Source organism: Piliocolobus tephrosceles, chromosome 10 (assembly GCF_002776525.5).
Source record: "Piliocolobus tephrosceles isolate RC106 chromosome 10, ASM277652v3, whole genome shotgun sequence".
Lineage (NCBI taxonomy): Eukaryota > Metazoa > Chordata > Mammalia > Primates > Cercopithecidae > Piliocolobus > Piliocolobus tephrosceles.
The window spans coordinates 48,911,036-48,936,308 of NC_045443.1; the positions used below are offsets into that span (position 1 = coordinate 48,911,036).

Sequence of the window (25,273 nt, forward strand, 5' to 3'; positions counted from 1 at the left end):
GGCCTCAAGTGACCCTCCCACTGTGGCCTCCCAAAGTGCTGGGATTACACCATTAGGGCTTCTGTTTAAGAAATATTAAACACCTCTTTGTGCAAGGCACTATATAGATGGAATTTCCATAAGGACCTTGGAGTATAAATATATCAACATTTTTGAGATTTGTAACACATTTGGACTTGTTGAAGCAGGCTGTATAGATAAAAATAAGGTCAGTAACATTCTGTTGGGCTACACTGGTGACTCTGGACAAGTCATTTAACTTTGCTGGTTGTAATGAAGTTAGTGTAAGTGATTCCTAAGGGTCTTACAGCTTAGAAATTTTATGACAGTCCATTGTTTTCTGTTTGTCATTTGGTGATACCAGTTACTTTGAAAATGAAAAACATGTCCCCTCAGGCATGAAGAAACCTCTTTTAAGGGAAGTTTCTATTTCAAATCTCTTGAGTTAATTCTTACCTTTCTGTTGGACAGCCTAGAGTTCCCTCAGGTTCAGTGTTTCTCGTGAAATATTTGTGATTCATGCTGTTTCTTTCTTTCTTTTTTTTTTTTGATACAGAGTTTTGCTGTGTCGCCCAGGCTGGAGTGCAATGGCACAATCTCAGCTCACTGCAACCTCCGCCTCGTGGGTTCAAACAGTTCTCCTGACTCCGCCTCCCAAGTAGCTGGGATTACAGGCATGAGCCACCACACCCAGCTAGTTTTTGTATTTTTAATAGATACAGGGTTTCACCATGTTGGTTGGCCAGGCTGGTCTCGAACTCTTGACCTCAGGTGATCCGCCTGTCTTGGCCTCCCAAAATGCTGGGATTACAGGTGCAAGCCACCGCACCTGGCCCATTTTGCGGTTAACAGAATAAAGATGAAAACTCTGTAATAGTGGGTTGCATGTACATAATCTAAAACCTAGTTTCCTTCTGCCTTTTTTTTCTTCCCTACTGTCCTTTATGTCATATTGTCATATCCTTTTAAAACTCATCCTATTGCAAAAGAATAAGGAAGGGCGTCCCTCAAGATGGGGATTTCCTGGCCAGACGCAGTGGCTGATGCCTATAATCCCAACACTTTGGGAGGCCAAGGCGGGTGGATCACTTGAGGCCAGGAGTTCGAGACCAACCTGGCAAACATGGTGAAACCGCACCTCTACTAAAAATACAAAAATTAGCCAGGTATGGTGGCACATGCCTGTAATCCCAGCTACTCGGGAGGCTGAGGTGGGAGAATTGCTTGAACCTGGGAGGTGGAGGTTGCAGTGAGCCGAGATCATGCCACTACACTCCAGCCTGGGTGACAGAGCAAGACTCCGTCTAAAAAAAAACAAAAACAAAAACAAAAAGATGGGGCCGGGTACGGTGGCTCACACCTGTAATCCCAGTACTTTGGGAGGCCGAGGCAGGTGGATCACGAGGTCAGGAGTTCAAGACCAGCCTGGCCAACATAGTGAAACCCCATCTCTACTAAAAATACAAAAAATTAGCTGGGCATGGTGGTGGGCACCTGTAATCCCAGCTACTCGGGAGGCTGAGGCAGGAGAATCGCTTGAACCCGGGAGGCAGAGGTTGTAGTGAGCCGAGATTGTGCCATTTCACTCCAGCTCAGGTGATAGTGTGACACTCCATCTCAAAAAAAAAAAAAGATGGCATTTCTTGCAACTTGGACCTGATTTCAGAGAAACAATATGTCTGTTAATGCTATTTGAGGACCAGTAGATAAATAAGCTGCAGTCTTGTATTCTTTTCTTTATACTTGTCTTAGCCCAAAATCAAACTTTTTTTTTTATGAAAGGAGTACATAGGGAATATTTAGAAAAATGAGAGAGGATTTTTTTCTCACAGTGGTTGGGAGATAACTACTGCCATTTAATGTGAGTTGAGGATAAGTGAAACCATTCAACCATTGGGAATACTGAGTGCCCACAATAGGAAGGAGTACTGCACAAGGAAACACAGTCCTGTTCAAAATGCAAATAGTGCCCTTACAGAGGAACTCGGCCCATTAGCTGTTTCAGCCTGGTTCATTTGGTACGAGTGACTCAGAAAATGGCCTTTGTCTTTGCAGACCTTACGAGCAGCTGGGAAAACATACATGATCTTCTTCGTCTTGGTCATCTTTGTGGGTTCTTTCTATCTGGTGAACTTGATCTTGGCTGTGGTGGCCATGGCTTATGAAGAACAGAATCAGGCAACACTGGAAGAGGCAGAACAAAAAGAGGCTGAATTTAAAGCAATGTTGGAGCAACTTAAGAAGCAACAGGAAGAGGCACAGGTTGGTGATTAATTCTTTGCAATAGACCTTCCTGCCAGATCATGGTGACTAAGGCCCCATCTGATTTTCACTGCAGTTGATCTTTTCTAGGCATATTTTCAAATAGAGGTCATTGGTCTGATGAAAATAACCCAAGTAACAACTGCAGATGGTTGATCCAATTATTCAATTTGTCTTAACGGCCAAATTGTTTGTTCATATCATCTTTTGTTGAATTTCTCAACTGTTCAATGTGCAACTGCCATGATGACTGGGAAGAAAAAAGTGACCAGGGTGGTTTATATAGTGTTTCACATAAGCATATTCTTTTTCTTGGGAAAAATGTTAAGATTCCTGTGGTCATAAAAAGTCTTATTTCTAATTTAAAAGAAGATACAGGCAAAATATTAAAGTAAAACTTGAAAGACATTTGTGATCTCATCACCTTAACACTTAACTTTCTAATCCTTATCTAGATATACATGTATTTATACATTTTTAAGACCCATAATATATAATGTTACTTAGCATTCATTTCCAGACTTGCTCAGAAGGGATCCTCTGGTACCAAGGCAGCAGCCAAGTCCTTGTCTGAAATACTCAAGAGAATAACTCCCAAAGTTCTCCCCACTGGGTTCTGCTCTGTTCACTTAGGACTGTGTGCTGGAATACACAGAAACCCTCTAACAGTCTAGGTTTCCCGCCTCCTTTTTTCCTCCTTTCCCCTAGGTAGGGAAATGTTCTGTACTAACTGGTTGGCCTTGGGTGGCTCCAGCTAATTGCCCTGATCTGGCTTCCCTGCTGTGGCTTCTTTCCTAGGCTGCTGCGATGGCTACTTCAGCAGGAACTGTCTCAGAAGATGCCATAGAGGAAGAAGGTGAAGAAGGAGGGGGCTCCCCTCGGAGCTCTTCTGAAATCTCTAAACTCAGCTCAAAGAGTGCAAAGGAAAGACGTAACAGGAGAAAGAAGAGGAAGCAAAAGGAACTCTCTGAAGGAGAGGAGAAAGGGGATCCTGAGAAGGTGTTTAAGTCAGAGTCAGAAGATGGCATGAGAAGGAAGGCCTTTCGGTTGCCAGACAACAGAATAGGGAGGAAATTTTCCATCATGAATCAGGTAAACTCTTCTTTTTTTCTATACCTTTTCCAAAAATGTATTTTTTATTAAGGTAAACTGTGTATGTATGTATTATACCATCTTTACCATTTTAAGTGTACAGTTCAGTGTTCAGTACAATTATATTCTTCTTTTTCCTCTTTCATCCCCTCTATCCCCTCCTCTTCCTGGCCTCTAGTAATCACCAGTCTACTCTCTACCTTCAAGAGATCCACTTTTTTAGCTCCCACATATGAGTGAGAACATGCTATATTTGTCTTTCTGTGCTTGGCTTATTTCACTGAACATCATAACCTCTAGTTCCATCTATGTTGCTGCAAATGATAGGATTTCATTCTTTTTATGGCTGAATAGTATTCCATAATGTAAATATACCACATTTTCTTTATCCATTTATCTGTTGATGGGCACTTAGGTTGATTTCATATTTTGTCTATTGTAAATAGTACTACAATAAACATGGGAGAGTAAATATCTCTAATATATTGACTGACTTTCTTTTGGTTATATACCCCATAATGAAATTGCTTTTGGTTATATACCCCATAATGAAATTGCTGGTGTATTAGTCTGGGTTCTCTAGAAGGATAGAACTAACAGGATATATTTATATATCTTATTTGTGTGTGTGTGTGTGTGTGTGTGTGTGTGTGTGTGTATACGTGTATATATATATATATAAAGGGGAGTTTATTATTAACTTACGCAATCACAAGGTCCCACAGTAGGCTGTCTGCAAACCTGAGGAGCAAGGAGAACCAATCTGAGTCCCAAAACGGAAGAGCTTGGAGTCGGATGTTCAAGGACAGGAAGCATCCAGCATGGAGGAAAGATGTAGGCTGGGAGGCTAGGCCAGTCTCACCTTTTTATGTTTTTGTGCCCGCTTTATTTTCACTGGCAACCAATTAGATGGTGCCTACCACATTAAGGGTGGGTCTGCCTTTCCCAGACCACTGACTCAACTGTTAATCTCCTTTGGCAACACACCTCACAGACACAGATCAATATTTTGCATCCTTCAATGCAATCAAGTTGACACTCAGTATTAACTATCACAACTGGATTATATGGTAATTCTATTTTTAGTTTTTTGAGGAGCCTCCATACTCGTCTCCAAACTGGTTATACTAGTGTGCATTCCCACAACAGGTAAACTCTTTACATTGGCTCAATAAGCCTAAAAAAATCTGGTTTTTCTAATCCCACTTGATTTTTATTTTCCCCTTTGGCCCTATATTTTCCAGGCCCATCCCTGCATCCTCGTTTCTACCTCACTAAGCTCCATATTGTTCTCCTCTGGGAGGAAGTGTTACCAGCACATTTGGAACATTCTTCATTCTAATCCTGCCCTCCCTTCTCTGATGTAGAAACCAACCCTAGACTATGTGATCACCTTTGGCAGACTTGCTTGGCAGTAAAGTATATGTCACACCAGCAATCTTCATATTCTAAAACATCAGGGAGAGCGTTTCTCCTCTAAGCATCAGAATTTAGCTCAAACATCTCTGTTGAAGAATTGCATTTAATTATAGGGGACAATAATAATAGGAGTCATGAAACAGGACATCTTATTTGAGCATGGCAAGTTCTACTGATAAATTATTCTGGATATATAGTATCACACTGATAAGTTAGCCTATGGTAGATTGAAAGCCTCCAGTTTTTCCCAACGTTGATAAATAAGGAAACTAAGCAAAAAAGAGAAGAGAAGACTTAGGGTAATTGTTGAGCATTCTGTTACTATAGATGTCATCACATAGATAGGTATTTTTGGATTTCAGAGAACACTACCAAAATCCAATTCTTAGGCCATTTAATTTCCCATTTTAAAGAAATGCTAGAAAGTTGGTAGGTATAGAATAGATTATAGTTACTGTTTATGGCAGTATATCCAGTGTCTTTTCTTTTTTCCCAGAGATGATTCATTTTCCCACTTGCATCTCTCACTTTCCAGTTCAGTGTTTTGCCAGTCTTACTCATTTCAGGGGATGAGCAAAATCCCTCATGTCCATCCCTTTCTTTCCATTCCTTAGCCTTATCTTAGTTTTGGCTTTACGGTTACATTATTTTGTTCTACTGCGTTTGTCCACTGCAGTTTTGTTTTCTCTAGTCTTTCTCCTTCTCCTTTGTATTTTATATACTGTCAACAGATCACGTCCTAAAATGCACTTCTCATCATTCATGTAGTAGGCATTTATGGAGTACCTACTACATATCAAGGATTGTGCTAGGTCCTAGGACTTAAAAGGTGATTAAAACATCACCTGTACCCTAGAGAGCTTACAGTACAGTGAGACAGCCAAATACACTAAAAAATTATGTAGTAGCACATATTATTCCATAATTGAGATATGCTGGGGGTGTTAGAAAAGCACAGATCTATCCCAACATGGAGATTCAGTAAAGAGTTTCTGGGAAAGGTACATTTCTGAACTGAAGCTTAAAGGATAGACAGGAATTAGGTAGTGTATGTGTGTGTTGGTGAGGGAGCAATAAGAAAAAAAGGACCATCTAGGTTTAGAAGGGAAGCATATGCCAGTTTAGACATCCAAAGTTTGAATTATTTGTTGGATAACCAAGTAGAGTTTTTTTTAGACAAGGATAGGCAAATGATAGCTCAGGCAAGAGGTCCTGAGCTGAGAGGTGGTGATTGAAACCGTGAGACTTGGGGAGATTACTCAAAGAGAATGTGTCAGTTGGAAGAACAGTGAGCCAAAGACATGACCATTGCTGTTCACCAGCATAGGAGATGGAATTCAGGAAAGAAAACAGATAAACAGTGTTGGAGGAGCTGAGAAGGCCAAGAGTTCAGTGAAGTCAGGACAGTAGCGATGTTGGAGAAGGCAGGGCAGTGATCAATGGATTGAAATTTAACAGAGATGCTTAGTGAGGTCAGAACTGAAAGTGTCCATTGGATTTGGCAATATAAAGTCATTGAGGACTTTAAAGACATGTTTTAGTCCAGATTAAGGAAGGATGCCATGTTAAGTGGGGAGTGGAGACAATGAGTATAGACTTCTCATCCCTGCTTCTTTAAAGAGTGTGGGTTTAAGCATGTTTATAATCTGTGGAAGAAAAAAAAAAAAAAAACAGAAAAAGGAGACGCATTAGAAAATGAAACAGAATAGATAGAGCACAATCTTGGAAGATACCAAAATAGATGTAGTTTTTAACGGAAAAGGGACCCTGATTCCCTGAAACCTTAAGAAAACAGGGAAGGATGAGGTGGATAAATTTGTAGAAAAGGAGTAGGAAGTTGAGGAGGATAACCCCTGACAGTTTAGTTTTTCGATAATGTCAGGAATTAAAAATCAAGGAGTTTGAGACCAGCCTGGGCAACATAGTGAGACCTCTGTCTCTGCAAAAAATGAATTAGTTTTTTGATAATGTAGGGAATTAAACATCTTATTGAAGGGAATGAGAGGTTGTGTTTGGAGGTTTAAAGAAAATACTGACAGTTTAGAATAGTTTTTAAGAAGAATGGGAGAGGGAATTCCCCTAATTAGATTCATTCTATTTACTAATTAAGTCCCAACTCCTTAGCCTGGAATTCATAGTATTTCCCCATCCCCTTAGTACGGACACAACCTATGTGTTCATTCTCCAGTCTCTGTGCCCTATCAAGCACCCTATACCTAAACCAGAATGAGCTACTAGATATTTCTCATATATGATGTTTGTTTTCTACCCTCTGTGGTTTGCTCAAGAAACACCCTCTCTAAAATGTCCTGTTGGCCAGCACAGTGGCTCACACCTGTAATCCCAGCACTTTGGGAGGCCAAGGTGAAAGAATCATTTGAGACAAAGAGTTCAAGACCACCCTGGGCAACATAGAGAGACGCCTGTCTCTACCAAAAATTAAAATATTGGCCGGGCGTGGTGGCACATGCCTATAGCCCCAGCTACTCAGGAGTCTGAGGTGGGAAGATCGCTTGAGCACAGGAAGTTGAAGCTACAGTGAGCTGTGATCTTACCACTACACTCCAGCTTGGGCAACAGAACAAGACCCTGTCTCCAGAAAAACAAAAACAAACAAAACAATCAAAATTAAATGCCCTATTTTTCTGTCTTTGAATTTCCACATCATAGTTATTCTTGATATCTTCCTTTCAAGAAACCTTCCCTGACTCTCCTGTTTTCTAGTTGGAAATCTTCATTTTACCTTTCTGTTATGTTTTATATATACCTCTTTATTTGTTGCTTTTTACTCTACATATAGAAAGTACTCTACATATACTCTGTGTACATATTTATTTATGTTCATATCCTCTTCTCTCTTAAATAAAGTGTTAAAGTCAAGGTCTGCTTCTTAGCACATGGCTAGATATTGTCAGACAAATGAATGCAAGACTGTCAGAAATTTGATTTAACCCTTTCTGAGACTTCTTTATAGCCTGAAGCCATCTCTGTCTCACCTTCACCTCTCCTTTCTTCTAGTTCAGCCTCTTTTGGGGAAAGTATGATAGTAGCTTTGTTGTCAGTTTACCCTTGTCTTGAGAGACTCACTGAGCTATGAATACCTTAGTGCTGTTAACACTTTCGTATTGAATGGTTTCTGATTTTTCTATAGGCTTTAGTACAAAGGTGCACTGATTGCTCCTTACAGCAAAAAATAAAACCAGGCTTTTGAGATGTCCTGCTTTGCATGAAAATATTCACTTAGTCTAATTTCTCCATTCAAAAAAATAGTAAATTCCTAGAGGCCAAGGCTGACTGCCAAGACTAGCTTAGATGCTCCAAGGGATAGTAGTATTCTTTGTCCCAGGACTTTCCTGAAGTTTCTCTGGAAGAGTGACTGAAGAAATCAAGGCCTAGAAAGATTAACTTATAACTATAACTAGTTATAGAAGGTTATATAACTAGTAAGTGTTCAAGCCAAGATTTGAACCCAGGTTCATCCAACTCCAGCGCCTGTGCTCCTAACCACCCCTTCTTTACTCCTACACACATGCATGATCATTTCTTCTGTTAGCTTAATAGTGAGTGTGGCTTCAGTTTTCTGACAACATAGTTCAGTTATGTGTCAGTTTATTTTATTTCCATAGCTTCTGAGTTCTTTTTTTTTTTTTTGAAATTTTGAGATTCTTTTCATTTCAAGGTAATTGTAATGCTATTAAATTCACAAATGCTAATTTAAATACTCAATCCTATTTATCTAAAACACACATTGCAAGCACACAAATTATTTATTCTCTCCGCATGTCAGTGCCCATTCATATCACGGTTTGGAAATTGGACGAATAAGATTCCCCTTAAACTGCAAGTCAGCAGGTGTTTCTTTACAGTTAACTTTAGCAAAATTCATACAAAATAGTAATTAACAATGATCTTTACTTGTTAACTCATAAGGAAACACCTTCAAAACTGCATTTTGTTTAAGTTTCTATACTAAAATGTAAAAAAACTGAACTACACAATATTGAAAAGTTAAAAATTCCTTATTTTTTTATTCCTGGTACCACTACCGCAATTTACAGGGCAATATACCTGATGTAATGAAAAGAAAAAGAAAAAGACAAAGCTACAACAGATAAAAGACCTCAGGAATGTACCTCTAATTGACACTACATGGCATTAATCAACAGCTGCACTTTGTGCAAACTGTGGCTATGACAGTCCTGAACAAGAAGGGTTTCCTGTTTAAGCTGCAGTAACTTCTCTGACTATGGATCATCCTTCCTTCTGTGGCAGATTTTTACAGTTCCTCTAATGCATTTGGGACGGCTGTCTCAAAGTAACCTGCAGCTTTCCTGACAACTCCTCACTGTCTCTCCTGCTAAGAACTGTAGCCCTTTTCTGCTGTTTTTAGAACCTTCTGCTACCATATCCACCCCTTCCACCACCAGATCCATAACCACCACCACAGGGACTGCCCGAGCTTCTTCCACCAAAACTGCCCCCTTTCATGGGTCCATAATTTGATTGCTGTTGTCCACTACAATTTCCAAAATCATTATAGTTCCCACCACCACCATAGTTACGACCACCAAAATTTCCTCTTTCATTGGAACCATCCTATCCTCCACCACCGCTACCATATTCACCACCTTGGTTTCCATATCCTGGTCCGCCACCACCATAGCCCCCTCTACTACTATAACCAGGACCACCTCCATAGTTGCCACTGTCACTTCCAAATCCATTATATCCACCATCACCTCCTCCATAACTACCTCTGCTGTCACCACCTCTACCACCATAGCCTCCTCTTCCACCAAAGTTTCCACCACGGCCAAAATTACCTCCACCACCTCCAAAGTTTACTCCGTGACCCTTAAAATTGCCAGATCCACCTCCACGACCTCTCTGTGATCCAGCAGACTGCATCTCTTGTTTAGAAAGGGCCTTTTTCACTTCACAATTGTGCCCATTAATAGTGTGGTGTTTCTGAACAACAATTTTATCAACTGTATCGTGATCATCAAAAATTACAAAAGCAAATCCTCTCTTTTTTCCACTCTGCCTGTCTCCATAATTTCTGTGGTTTCAATCTTGCCATACTTTTCAAAGTAGTCTCTCAAATTATATTCTTCTGTATCTTCTGTAATACCACCAAAAAAAATTTTCTTCACTGTTAGATGGGCATCAGACTTTAAATAATCCTCGCTAGAAATAGGAACACTTTTACACTGTTGGTGGGACTGTAAACTAGTTCAACTGTTGTGAAAGACAGTGTGGTGATTCCTCAAGGATCTAGAACTAGAAATACCATTTGACCCAGCCATCCCATTACTGGGTCTATACCCAAAGAATTATAAATCATGCTGCTATAAAGACACATGCACACGTATGTTTATTGCGGCACTATTCACAATAGCAAAGACTCAGAACCAACCCAAATGTCCATCCCTGATAGACTGGATTAAGAAAATGTGGCACATATACACCATGGAATACTATGCAGCCATAAAAAAAGATGAGTTCATGTCCTTTTTTGGGACATGGATGAAGCTGGAAACCATCATTCTCAGCAAACTATCACAAGGACAAAAAACCAAACACCGCATGTTCTCACTCATAGGTGGGAAGTGAACAATGAAAACACTTGGACACAGGAAGGGGAACATCACACACCGGGGCCTACTGTGGGGTCGGGAGAGTGGGGAGGGATAGCATTAGGAGATATACCTAATGTAAATGACAAGTTAATGGGTGCAGCACACTAACACGGCACATGTGTACATATGTAACAAACCTGCACGTTGTGCACATGTACCCTAGAACTTAAAAAATAAAATAAAATATATTAAAAAGAAAAAAAGAATCCTCTCTAGAAACAGCTCTCTTTGGTTCCACTATATGCCCATCAGCCTTGTGTGGTCAAGCACACATTGCTGCATCCACCTCTTCAACACAAGAATAAATCACAAAACCAAAGCCCCTGGAACGTTTTGTTTGGGGGTCTCTCATTACCACACAATCTGTGAGTGTGGCCCATTTCTCAAAATGTTCTCTTAAACTATCATCTGTAGTTTCAAAGTTCAGACCACCAATAAACAGTTCTCTCAACTGCTCTGGTTCCTTTGCATCATGGCCCTCTTCCCACCGGCGGCGACGGCGATGGCCAGAGTCGGGCTGGGGGCGACCAGGCGGCGGTTTTACCTCCATTTTGAGCCTGAGTTCTTCTTGAGACATCTCCTGCTCCCCCATCTCCTACCTATTTCTCTATATTTTTAAGGCTCAGGGCAGTTTATAAGTATTAAGTTGAGCCTATTTTTTCAAAGTATTTTAATTGCTCTATTGCAGCAGTTTTCAAACTTTCTGGTCTTAGGACCCCTTTATCTTCTTAAAAATTTTAGGTACATATGTACCTAAAAACCTTTTCAAAATGTGCTTTTAATTTCTCATATTAGAAATTATAATTTAAAAAATTAAAAAATATTTATTTACTAATTTTTAAAATATAGTAATGGTAAACCCATTACATGATTAACACAAATTATATATTTTTAAGAAAAAGGAACTATTTTCCAAAACAAAAAAAAGATTTTTTTTTTATATTACATTTCTGCAAATCTCTTTAATCTGTAGTATAATAGAAAACAGTTGAAATATCATACTGGCTTATGCATGTATTCAATTTGTTGCAGTATGATTTTCTTTGGTTAAAGTATTTGAAGAAAATCAAGTTTCATACAGATATATAGTTGGAAAAGGGAGGAATATTTTAATAACCTTTTCAGATAATTGTGAATGGTCCTCCTTGATGCTGTTCCAAAACTTAACAGTGACAATTTTTTAAACAGTTAGTTGTGACATGGAAACTGTATCAGTAACTTTGTACTCTGTTATAGTAAAATCCCTTGCTCCATTTTGTGTCATAGATCTTTAACCCATGAATGATTTCTAGCATCATGCATTGATCATTTGAGAAATTTTCATTTCCTGAGTTTATGCAAGTCTTCCAAATACACATGAGATTTTAAAACTATGTTTATTATTACCACCAATCTCATCAGAAAACGATTTAAATATTATGAAGCTGTCAGGCTCCCAGTGTCACTGTGCTTATGAGAAGATGAGTGATAAAAGCACATATCATCTCAGTATTATTAGGAAAGAATTTTGACCTCGTGAGCCTTCCTTAAAAGGTCTCAGGGACCTCTGGGGTCTCCAGACCACACTTTAAGAACCACTGTTATACTAGAAAGCAAAAGTGAAATATGGCATGGAAATAGAATATGTAAAATCACTCCTTCATCACATTCTAGACATCTCAGTCATTGTAAGCCTCATCTTGACAGACAATTTACGTGTATCCCCTATGATCCCTAGAGATAATTTTTCTGTGGAATGCGAAAGTTACACCCTCAAATCCAGAACATCCCAGAGCCATTCTCCCAAGCAAACATCTAAACCTAAGTTGGAATTTTATAGTTTAACTGTGACTGCCTGAAGAAGACTAAAAGCTCCTGGTTGGTTGACAGGAAGATTTTGAAAAGAGGAAGTAAGGCCTACTCATCTCATAAACTACACAGGATCCCAGGATTTAATAGAGCCATGGATCCTGAGTCATCACTGAAAACCTCTAGTCTGGGAAAATTGAGACTGGGGAGGGGTTGGGGTTTCAGCCCTCAGGATGTAGCTCCTTAGGGAATGCCCTAAATCAGGATTGGATCCTGGGTACAAGGAGAAATGGGGCAAGTCACCTTTACCCCTTTCACATTTGTTCATTGCAGAACTACTCTTTTGCAAAGAGTGAAACAAGGAATTAGAAAATAATAGAACAGTTTTTCCTTGTATTATGGATCTTAGGATCCTGATTTTTAAGTGTTCATAGGTTCACCAAATTGGTCATGACCCTCATCACTGTCTTATCATCCTTATCACTATCCTCAAGGTTAAGAATAGGCTGATGTATTAGATCTCATGGAGTATATATTTCTTCCTGGCCTCCAAGTTTCAAGAGGGCAGGGACCATGTCGTATATCTTGTTCACCACTGTATCCACAACACTTAGCCCATAATAGGTATTTGGTTAAATAAAATTAAATTTTGTCCAGGCACAGTGGCTCACACCTGTAATCCTGGCACTTTGGGAGGCTGAGGTGGGCAGATCACTTGAGGCCAGATCACTTGCGGCTGAGGCATGGGAACCTGGGAGGCTTGAACCTGGGAGGCAGAGGTTTCAGCGAGCCAAGATTGCACCACTGCACTGCAATCTATAATCTATAGATTTTAATAGATTATAAAATCTATTTTATAATATAAAATATAAAATTTAATTTTATATTATATAAAATACACAAAACCTCTTTCCTAATGTTAAGACCTAATGTACCAGATAGTATCAGCACCCAGCATTGACCTAAGGCAGAGTTATGAATTCAGTGTAGTTTAGCTTGCTGTGAGAAGTGAAGCAGTGACCCAGCGCAGGTGTGGAACAACCCTAAAATGGGTGGCTAAGCTGCAGTACCTAATCTAAATGCATGTTAATTAAGTTAAACGTTGTAGTTACTATGTACAAAGCACTCTAGGAGATATAAGGATGAATCAGTCAATGTGCCCTTAAGGAGTTTGTAGTTGGTTAAAAATGAGAGATAGAACATGTGTATGAAGAACTGTTGTAAAAAGTAGAGCATAAGCTAGGTACAGTGGCTCACGCCTATAATCTCAGCACTTTGGGAGGCCAAGGCAGGAGGACTGCTTTAGCCCAGGAATTTGAGACCAGCCTGGGCAATGTGGCGAAACCCCGTATCTACAAAAACTATAAAAATTAGCCAGGCGTGGTGTGGCACATACCACATGGTGTGGCACATAGCTATGGTTCCAGCCACTTGGAAGGCTGAGGTGAGAGGATCACTTGCGCCCAGGAGGATGAGGCTGCAGTGAGTGATTGCACTATTGCACTCCAGCCCAGGCAACAGAGTGAGACCCTGTCTTGAAGAAAAAAATAAAAAATAAAGTAGAGCATAAATATTCTGAAAGGGGGTTTGGTGCTATGGAAAGATTAAGGAAGTTAGTAGAGGAAGAAGCAGAAGGACTGGGTCATGGAGAGCTGAGAGGATTTCCCCAGCTGAAAATGGAGTGTGCACTGGAAGCAGAGGAAATAAAGACGTGCGGCAGGGTGGCTGCATGGTAAGGTGTATGAGAAAACAGTGAAAAATAAAGTAGAATAAGTAGATTAGAGTCAAAGCTGGGAGGGTCTTGAATGCCATTTTTAGGACGGTGTGATAGTGTTAAAGGTGATAGTGGCGTTTAGCAAAAGGGCCATGAGTACCTGAGTCCTGGTTGTCCCGGCCATATTTCTTCCCAGTGATGCCCTCAAGAGAGATATATGTGCCCAAGTCACAGGTTATTAACACCTGGGCTTGTACCCTGAACCTCAGTGTTCTATGTTACACTTGCCTTCAAACATGTTTTTCATATGCAGGTCAACCAGTCCAAAGCCCACATTCCCAACTACCTCCTTTATCTAACTCACTCACTAAGCCAGTATTTCCCTGTCCTAAATCACCCCAGAGCCAGATACCAGACAAGTAGTTACCACCTCTGTAGGCCAGAGACTTCCAAAATTATTCAAACTCCCCAATCCTAAATTTGCTCAGACTTACCTATCCTGCCTCATCGCTTCCTTCCTTGGGAAACCACAGGCTCAGGCTAAACTTCCCCCCTCACTCCTTCTGCCTCCTGACCAACACTTATATTTCCCCATATGGCCCTCCATGGCATGGCAAGCCCACTCCTCTTGGGAACTGAAGTAACGAGCTCTTCTTTCAAAGGCAGTTGCCTCTGTCACCTTACTGTGATCTGATTAAAACAAAATCCCAAGTACATTTTAAGACACCATCTTCTGGCCAGCCACATTGTTTAGAGCAGTGTTTCTCAAGCTGCCTGTGGTAAAGGACTCATTTCTGTTTTTCCCAATTCTTCATGAATTGATACTATTGTAAAATATAATAACAATCAATTTCTAGAAAAATCATCACATTCTTAGATGTTATGACTGTGTCTGATTGTCATAAAAATTTCTAAATGCCCCTCTCAGTTTCCTTACTTGTCTCATTGCAGACCAATAACAAGTCATGTACTAACTGCCTGTGAATCACGCCGAGTAGAGCTGGTTCCGGGGAATGAATCAGTGATTCAGTGGGGGTGTCCAAAGATATATGTAAGAAGAATAGTAAGCTTACCAATCCAGCAACATGGAAGAAGAACAGGCAAGGGCTTCCTCTGTTATGTGCTCCTTTACCACACAGTGTATGTGTCCTTTTAACACACAGTGACAACGTCTACTCATAAATGAGGCTCAGTCAACATTCTGGAATCTAACCAATGTAGCTCCTCCTCTCTGGTACAAGGATGAGGTAGAAGAACAAAAAAAGTCAGGATAATCCTGTTTTCTAGAGACCTATATATAGCATATGGCGTGTATCTAGCAATGACATTTGTATAAAATTGTCTACGATTAGTGCTTTTCTTGATGTGGTCCCCAGTGATCAAATTCATTTATTGCCTTAGAAGTTCATGGGTTGCTTAAAGCCAAAGCAGGAAAAGCCTACATAACAAGTGAAAGACACAGGTGAGAGAATGGAGTATGCAACTAGAATTATCCAAAGAAAATATACCAATCTGGGGACAGGGGCTTTGTACATTACAGGAAGAGACAGGAACTGAAGTATAGACCCAGAAATGGAATTGTAGCCAACAAAAAGATAAGGGCAGAAATGTTAAAGAGGAGCCCCAAGGCCCTTCCAGTGTTAGCATCTAAAGTATTAACAGGCTGGGCACGGTGCCTCACTCCTACAATCCCAGCACTTTAGGAGGCCAAGGCAGGAGGATCACTGAACCCAGGAGTTCAAGATCAGTCTGGACAACATAGAGACCCCATCTGTATTTTAAAAAAAAAATTTTTTTTAATTAGCCAGGCGTGGTGGCACATGCCTGTAGTCCTAGCTACTTGGAAGGCTGAGGCAGGAGTATGCAGTGAGCTATGATCATACCACTGTATTCTAGCCTGGGGAAAGAGTGAGACCCTGTCTCCAAAGAAGAAAAAAAGAAATATCAAGAAAGGTTTCTTTAGCACCCGTAATATATGCACTACATTGTCATAGTCTCAGACCACAAAGAATCTTAACAGCCCAATCATTTTATAAGAGGGTTAAGTCCTAACCTCTAAGACAAAAATCTCTTATAATTAAAAATTATGGTCAGGCACAGTGGCTCACGCCTTTAACCCCAGCACTTTGGGAGGCCAAGGCGGGTGGATCACCTGAGGTCAGGTGTTAGAGACCAGCCTGGCCAACATGGTGAAACCCCGTCTCTACTAAAAATACAAAAATTAGCTGGGCATGTTGGTGGGCGCCTGTAATCCCAGCTTCTCAGGAGGCTGAGGAGGAGAATTGCTTGAGCCCATGGGGGTGGAGGTTGCAGTGAGCCAAGATCGCACCACTGCACTCCAACCTGAGTGAAAGAGTGAGACTCTGTCTTAAAAAGAAAAAAAAAAAAAAAAAAAATTAAGGAAGATTGTCTAAGGGCAATCATTTGTCAAGTTTGTTTCTCTCAAAACAATGTTCCTCAAATTGGGGTTGCATCCCCTTGGGGCACCTGAAGACTTGCCTAGCACAGTTTTAAGGAACCCAGTTTCTAGATCTTTAATTTATATATACCTGTGCCTCAGATCAGTCCTGTGGTCCAAAATCACACCATCTGCCTTTCCCTTTTCCCTCTTCATACCCTTCTCCCTCCCACTTTACAAAAGGAAGGCATGCCTCTATCATCCCAAATCTTATGTGGTGCATTGCCCTAAGGTATGTAAATCTTTGGAATGCCAAACAGAAGGACAATTGAAAATATTAATGTCTACAAAGTTTTCTTTAGTCCAGGAACCTTAAATCTATTGTAAGATTTTTCTGAATTTATCTATTTTACATATTTCTGTTAAGAGTGAAACGGAATTATAACTGGGGATGTTGAGATGTTTTAATTTCAGGAGATTGTTGCCCTTGCAATACATACTAATACATTTATTAATAGTGAAAAATGGGATCATACTTTTTCAAATGAAAATAAATCTAAAGCAATTTAGCCAATTGCTTTGACATTGAGGACTGACTGCTCATTAGATCATGTGGTTGAACATTCTCAGAAATGAGCTAAATCTGTGACTTTAAGGTAGATTTTGATAAAAATATATTTAAATCATGTGATAAGATAAAATCATATTAAAAAACAAATGTTGGCAGTGATGGAAAGACATTAATAATATTTTGATTATTTCAACCATCTGTTGGGTTAAACGAGCTTCTTTTAAATACAAGAGTAACTCATATGAGAATAACCCACACAATTATTAGTAAATAATAAAGCTTTTTTGATGTCCTCAGGAATCAAGAAAGGGAATGTGTATAAGTAACAAATCTTTTGGCAAATTGAGTTTTCAGTTCTTTGCTTTCAGTAAAATTGAAAAAAGACTTAATTGCCAGCCAATAGATTATTACAATAAATTTTGCTGACAATTTGCTATATACTTTTGGTATATAACTTGGAAGGAGTCCAAAGAATTGAGTGACATTACTATAACAAAGTTTTTCCATTCCAAGATAATATTTATGTGAATAAGGTTTTAGCACATAAAATCGATTATTAGAAAGGTGGGGAGGATTGATGTTGAGCCATGTCTCATTCTAATAATAAGTAATACTACCAACAAATATTTAAACACCAGTTGAAAAGAAAATCTCATCCATCTTATTAAGAAATGCATTTTAATACAATTTTCTTTCTTAAGCCTATTACCTATAAAATGTGTAATATATTTGTATAGCTTGATCAGCTGTATTCATAAGAATATTAATAAAAACTCAATCCAGGAGAATTTTTTAAATGTCTTAAAGACTCATGGTCATAGAAAATTTTTAAATATTAAGTACAGTTTATTTATAATTTTTTGTATAATTTGTTAGAATCGTAGCCAACAAAAAGATAAAGGCAGAAATGTTAAAACAGGAGCCTCATGGCCCTTCCAGTGTTAACATCAAAAGTATTAACAGGCTGGGCATGGTGCCTCACTCCTGTAATCCCAGCACTTTGGGAGGCCAAGGCAAGAGGATCACTTGAACCCAGGAGTTTGAGATCAGCCTGGGCAACATAGAGAAGTAAATTCAAGGGTGAGCAGTAAAATACATTAAAACATAAAAGTGTACATTTGAATAAAATTCCCTAGGGAATATGGAAAGGAAGTATGAAATTGAAGGAGAAGAATAAATAAGAAAAAAATTGTGCTAAAGAATTCTTTAAATAAATTTATTTACCATAAACTTTATGGTAAAGAAGAGTTTATTTAAAAATGTCAGTGTTGGACATTATATAACTTACAGCTGTTTGAGAATTATATAGTTTACAACTATGTAAACTTTTGATGAAAAAATATGTTTAAAATGGGGTGGATAGAATACTATGCAACCATAAAAAAGGATGAGTTAATGTCCTTTGTAGGGACATGGATGAAGCTAGAAACCATCATTCTGAGCAAACTATCACAAGGACAGAAAACCAAACACTGCATGTTCTCACTCATAGGTGGGAATTGAACAATGAGAACACTTGGACATAGGGTGGGGAACAGCACACACCCGGGCCTGAGGTGGGTTGGGGACAGGGGGAAGGATAGCATTAGGAGAAATACCTAATGTAAATGACGAGTTAGTGGGTGCAGCACCATGGCACATGTATACATATGTAACAAACCTGCACATTGTGCACATGTACCCTAGAACTTAAAGTATAATAATAAAATAGTTTGATTATTAAAGTAATAATAATAAAATAATAAATAAGTGTATAAATATAAAAAATAATAAAATTAAAAAATATTTTAACTTAAAATAAAAAATAAAAAAGAAAAGGAAAAATAAATAAATAGATAAATAAAATGCAGTGGGAGGGGGCATACATAATTTTCAACTGAACTAAAAGGCTTGAAGGCCACTCTTGTAGTAGTATTTGACCAAGACATGTACTTGGAGAGAATGGCAAATGATACAAGCACATTTTAAATTATGTCTTTTTGGTCAGGAGCGGTGGCTCATGCCTGTAATCCCAGCACTTTGGGAGGCCGAGGCGGGTGGATCACCTGAGGTCAGGAGTTCGAGACCAGCCTGGCCAACATGGCAAAACCCTGTCTTGTACTAAAAATACAGAAATTAGCTGGGGTGTGGTGGTGGACATCTGTAATCCCAGCTAATCGGGCAGCTGAGGCAGGAGAATCGCTTGAACCCGGGAGTTGGAGGTTGCAGTGAGCCAAGATAGTGCCATTGCACTCTGGTCTGGGCCACAAGAGCAAAACTCCAGCTATATATATATAATATTTATTTATTGTTATATATATATAAAATAATAAATAAATTCCGTCTTTTTGCCCAGTGTGGCATAGACTAACTTAAGTTAAAGACACCTCCTCTGAGCCCATGGTAAAAAGAAATAAACAGCCATGTGCTTCTCCCTGGATAAGTTGCGTCTAACATGAGATAAAAGCGTCTTAGTGAGGCATGCAAGAACAGTGGGTAAACGTTTTGCATCCATAACTGGTCAAGCACAGGTAAGTAACAATGGGTGATGAACTGTAGCAGTCAACATGCACAAGTGCTTTCTGGACACACTTGTGTTCTGATCACAGGACTGCGAGGGTGGGGCCGGCTGGGAACCTAACCACTTTGCTGGATATAAAGGTCCACTCCCGTCTCATTTCCCCTCCCTCTCTCTTTCCCTTTCTGCGCCTGCAGTCACTGCTCAGCATCCCAGGCTCGCCCTTCCTTTCTCGCCACAACAGCAAGAGCAGCATCTTCAGTTTCAGGGGACCTGGGCGATTCCGAGACCCGGGCTCCGAGAATGAGTTCGCGGATGATGAGCACAGCACAGTGGAGGAGAGCGAGGGCCGCCGGGACTCCCTCTTCATCCCCATCCGGGCCCGCGAGCGCCGGAGCAGCTACAGCGGCTACAGCGGCTACAGCCAGGGCAGCCGCTCCTCGCGCATCTTCCCCAGCCTGCGGCGCAGCGTGAAACGCAACAGCACGGTGGACTGCAACGGCGTGGTGTCTCTCATCGGCGGCCCTGGCTCCCACATCGGCGGGCGTCTCCTGCCAGAGGTGAAAATTGATAAGGCAGCTACCGATGACAGTGTAAGGAAGAACAAAAATAGATCGAGGCTAGGCATGGCAGTCTCCCCAGCCCTTTCCCCTCCTCTTTCCCTGCTCTGCCCATCCCAGTTGGTCTGTCTGGACCCCACTCCTGTTAAGACCACAGCCATTTCTGTGTTCTTCCTGGTCTACTTCTATTTCTCTCTTCAGTCCTCCCTCCCCCTATTACTCGCCCTGTCTTCTCCTTTATTCTTTGCTCTATTTTCCCCATCTTCCCTCCTTGGTTGACATTCCTTTTCTCCTATCAACTCCTTCCTTTATTTTACCGTTTTCTTTCTGTCCATCTTTATCTTTGCAAGTCTGTGTGCCTGTGTTTCCCTCCTCCCATCTGCTTTGACTGAATGCCTCTGGCCCCGGAGCCTGCCCGGATGGAATGAGAATGCCATCGAGCCACCACCAATGACCAAGTCTGAGCCGGTTTGGAACTACCATTGCTTCTCTTCCCCCACGTCTTCTACCCTCCTAGAGAAACAGCTTGGAATTTAGAGATCTTATCCTTTAAACTTCAAAAAAGTAACTGAGTTTTGAATAATGTTCTAAGTCTCTTCTGCAAGAATGAGATGTGCTTTTTCTAAAGAGGAATGCTCATGTGATGTCAGGGTGGGAGGTGTGTACCAGCAGAGCCAGGCAAGGAGAGGTTAAAGAGGCCAATAGGGAACTGGACCCGGACTTTTAAAAGGGATTGAAATTGAAATAAAGGAGGAAAAAGTGGGAGGTTGGGGCAAGAACACATTGTATATGGGGGAGGAAGGAAAAGGGAAGCAAAAGATGAATTTTAAATGTAATCAAATGTCAGGCTCTGGAGGAGTTGCATATAATAGCTTCACAAAATCAGTTATCTAGAGGTTTGGATAATGGTGCCCCTCTTTGGGAAGAGCTATCTCCTAACATTTCTTTAAATTCTAAGCTGTTTATACCTTTTTTTACTTTTAAATTCTTATAACCTCAGTGATCCTAATCCTTCATACCTCTAATTTCTAACTTTCCTCAGTCCCTCTTCAGCTGGTATAAGCTCATTGAGATAGCATGTTAGTCTATTTCGTTCTTAACACTTCAGTTTCTTCTAACACAGCATGAAGATAGCCAATCCTTTAATTAGCATGATGCATGTATGGAGGAAAACTGGACAATCATGGATAAAGTTTTTCAGAATTATCTATTTTTAAGCATTTTAGGGTAATTATTGAATGTATAGATAAAATATCAAAAGGCAATTAGTATGTGTTTGGGATTGTCTAGTCTCACCCTTCCCTTTTATTTAAAAGCAAAATACAGCCAGGCACAGTGGCTCACACCTGTAATCCCAGCACTTTGGGAGGCTAAGGAAAGAGGATCACTTGAAACCAGGAGTTGGAGACAAGCTTGGCAACACAGTGAGACCCTGTTTGTACAAAAAATAAAAATAAAAAACATTGGCCAGGCATGGTGGCATGTGCCTATAGTCCCAGCTACTTGGGATGCTGAGGCAAGAGGATCACGTGAGCCCAAGAGTTTGAGGTTACAATGAGCTATGATCGCTACACTTCAGCCTGAGTGACAGAGTGAGACTGTATCAAAAATTAAATAAAATAAAGCAAAAATACTCTCCCTCTTAGGTTTGTATAGCTTTTTATAAGCTACAAATTACTCTTACATGCATTATTTAATTTGTCCTAAATAAAAATTCTGGGCTGGGCGTGGTGGCTCACGCTGGTAATCCCAGCACCTTGGGAGGTCAAGGCGGGTAGATTGCTTGAGGCCAGGAATTTGAGACAAGCCTGGCCAACATGCGTGAAACCCCATCTGTACTAAAAATATAAAAAATTAGCCAGATGTAGGAGGCTGAGGCAGGAGAATCACTTGAACCTGGGAGGGGGAGTTTGCAGTGAGCCAAGATTGCGCCGCTGCACTCCAGCCTGGGCAACAGAGTGAGACTCCATCTTAAAAAAAAAAAAAATCTGTAAGGGTGACTAAGTGAAGATTAATATTTCTGTTTTTCAGACAGGGAGTAGGTTCAGAGAATTTGTGTTCCTTTGGGTCTTACAGCTCATCACTGATAGAGCCCGAATCTCAGACCCCTTAGAGACCCTAATTTTCTGTGTGCCAGTTAATTTTAATTTGTTCTCTGCCTAGACACTTGGCCGTTGCTCTTCTGGAAACCTATTTATTTAAGATCAGCAACAGTAAGAACAATAATAATTCTCTGGTTTCTCTTCAGATCGTATAAATCTTTCACTTTTTATAACAATAATAAACAGTGGCCTGGGCATGGTGGCTCACGCCTGTAATCCCAGCACTTTAGGAGGCTGAGGTGGGCAGATCACCTGAGGTGCAGGGTTTGAGACCAGCCTGGCCCACATGGCAAAACCTCCATCTCTACTAAAAATACAAAAATTAGCCAGGCGTGGTGGTGTGTGCCTGTAATCCCAGCTAATCGGGAACCCAAGGCATGAGAATCGCTTGAACCTAGGAGGCGGAGGCTGTAATGAGCCAAGATTGCGCCATTGCACTCCAGCCTAGGCAAGAAGAGCAAGACTCTGTCTCAAAAAAGAAAAAAAAAAAAAAAAAAAAAAAGTAGCTCCAGATAGTTGGCCAAAATAAATGTTAGAGATACTTATCTTTACATTTAATTTTTATTTGATTTTCACTAATTCTGTGAACAGGGATAAATTTTGATCTCCACAATTAGATAATTATGTTCTCTGAAAAAAATGAGATAATATCAATGACAAATGAAGGATGGATCAACATGGGCAGTAGAATTGGGGCAATTCAAATGTTTAGAACCAAACTGAATTTTGATATACTGGCAGTTTTTAAAAATATTTAAGCCAAATAATGTAGCTTGCCTTTTCTCTGACCAGAAAGGTATTAGAGAAGGTATTCAGGAAGAAGGAGCTTAAACTTCAGCTGAAGAGAGATGATCAGGTTTGGGGGTTTTGTTTTTGTTTTTTTAGCATCTTCTGTTACACTGTGTGGGAGAAAAATTGAGAGTCAGTGAAGCAGATGGCTGTGGAATGTAAGGCTTTCTGTACTGCTTTACACTGTGGTCTGTAAAGGTCTGCCTTTGGGCTGGGGGACCTACATACCCAGTACCCTATAATAAACACTTAGGAGGTTCTCTGTAGTGACCTCAAGCGAGGATGGTGATGGACTTGAGAATTCCCAAGGCCAGGAGGTCACAGTGGCAGGCATATGAGGTAGGCAAGACCATATCATTCCCAAGGGCCTCATAACTAGGAAAAACTATTTTTATTTATGTATTTATTTATGTTATTAGAAGCCATAAAGAAACTGTTATGGCTGGTTGTTAATGGTGTGGGAAAATGCCTAAGTTACATTAATAGGCCCAAAGGAAGAAAACAGCAAAACATGATGCATATAGTTTGTGTGGTGTGATACCAAATTATATAAAGACAAAGTACATAGAGAAAAAAGATGACCAGCCGAAAGTTAACAGTGGTTGCCTTTGAGAGAAGAAATTATTGACTTTTTCTTCCTTATACTTTTCTGTCCTTTCTGGTTTTCTGTGGTAGGCATAATGATTGTAGCCATCATATATTGAGTTCTTCTTATACTATGCTGAGTACTTTATATACATTATCTCATTTTATTCTTATAATCACTTCATTCAGTAGGTGGTTTTATCCTATTAGCAGATGAGACTCAGAGAGCACTCTAGTGACTTGGGGAATTGGACCTTAAACCAAGGTCTCTCTGATACCAAAAGGAACTTCCTGACACCTTAAATATTAGCTCCTTTAGAAAGTGGGAAAAACAGTCACTTATTTTAGAAGGACACAGTATATTAATAATTTTATATTACTCAGTATTATAAATTTAATTATAAATTTAAAGAGATTCTAATTGTTTAATATCTCTTAAATTAACTGGAAGCCCAAGCCAGATGAAAATTAATACCTCTTTGGGCTAGGATGTAGTGATTGTTACTAGCAAACACTTTGGATGCATCTGCAGCCAAGGATTAGCCTGAGCAATTAGAATGCTTCCAGTCATGTATACTCATGCTTCATAGAGTGGCACAGGAGCCCCTAATAGTGCACACACTGGTCTCACACAATATTCTGGCTTAGGCTATGCCAAATCTATATTTTTCCTTCAGGCTTAAGTTAAGAAATAGGCTATAAGAAAAAAAGACGTTCAGACATCACTTCATTAGATAGCCTCATCAAAAATTATTTTATATCTTCATTAGTTATTCAGTTGTGATTGAGTGTTGAGATTTTGTGATCATTTTGGAATTTCACCCTTGCTTTTTGCTGAAGCAGAGGATAAAGGAACTTTTTCCTGCATCTCCATCTCTGAGCTGGAAAAGTAGATGAGAATCGTTGCTCTTCACTCATTGCTACTGGCAATCCAGAAATCACATGCAATTGAGAAATCATGTTGAGGTACCTTGCAAATGTATAAGTGTTATCTCATTTAATGCTCACAGCCCCGACCTCATGAAACAGATACTGTTATTGGCTGCATCTGACTGAAGAGAAGCCAAGGCTTAGAGGAATAAAGTAACTTGTCCAAGATTGCACAGTAAGCAGTAGAGTTAGGACTGAATCCAAGCAATCTGACTCCTAAGCTTTTACCATTAACCATTACAATATACTAACTCTGAAGCCCAAGTTCTGTGTTTATGCATGTGATCCTAGGAAATTAAACTTCTCTAAGCCATTTTCTTCTCTGTAAAAAAGAAATAAAAGGACCTCTGTTATAGGGCTGTTGTGAAGATAAAATATATATATATGTTATTCATATATAATATGCTTCATATATAAAATGTGAACCATATTGTGTGGCCCATTCTTGCTATTCGGAAAGCCAATTTTCATTCCTTTTCTTACACATTTTTGGCCCTGATAGCCGTGAGAAGTAAACAGTACCGAATTGCTTGACTTGGAGAAGGTGGGGCTCCTTCTAAAAATCCTTTGTTTGAGAAAGAGAAATTATTATACAATTATTTTAAAGCAAAACACTATGCAAATTTGAGAAAGCCTTGGGAAGGGGATTATGGTTAGGTTCTAAGGACACTTATAAAATGCTATAAATTTTAATTGCAAGAAAGGTGACTGGCTAATAAACTTCCAGTTATGTATTTCCATGTGAAAACAATTTAGAATCAATAAGAAGTCAAGCTTCCTTGGGCAGTTCTTCAGAAATGTGGGCAGAATCTGCCATCTACAGCTATTGTAGGATATTTCTTTGAGAAGGATTGCTGTAATTTAGGAGGTTGGAAGTCAGTGGCTAGATGCCCAAATAAATAGCATTTGGGTTAAGAGAAATGGAAC

General features: G+C 39.8%; 1 protein-coding gene and 1 pseudogene across 2 annotated transcripts in view; one reads left to right on the top strand and one right to left on the bottom strand.

Annotated features, from left to right (window-relative positions):
• Positions 1–25,273, top strand: part of SCN8A (sodium voltage-gated channel alpha subunit 8) — a 213,384-nt gene that overhangs the window by 112,293 nt on the left and 75,818 nt on the right. The window contains exons 10-12 of one of the 2 annotated variants that reach the window (XM_023211079.2): positions 2,056–2,262; positions 3,061–3,354; positions 19,578–19,940. In XM_023211079.2, coding sequence (XP_023066847.2) covers positions 2,056–2,262; positions 3,061–3,354; positions 19,578–19,940 — 864 coding nt within the window. Of the gene's footprint in view, positions 1–2,055; positions 2,263–3,060; positions 3,355–19,577; positions 19,974–25,273 lie in introns of both variants that reach the window. The other variant, XM_031936307.1, reaches the window with a different exon arrangement.
• On the bottom strand, positions 9,075–10,962 carry LOC111541985 (annotated as a pseudogene).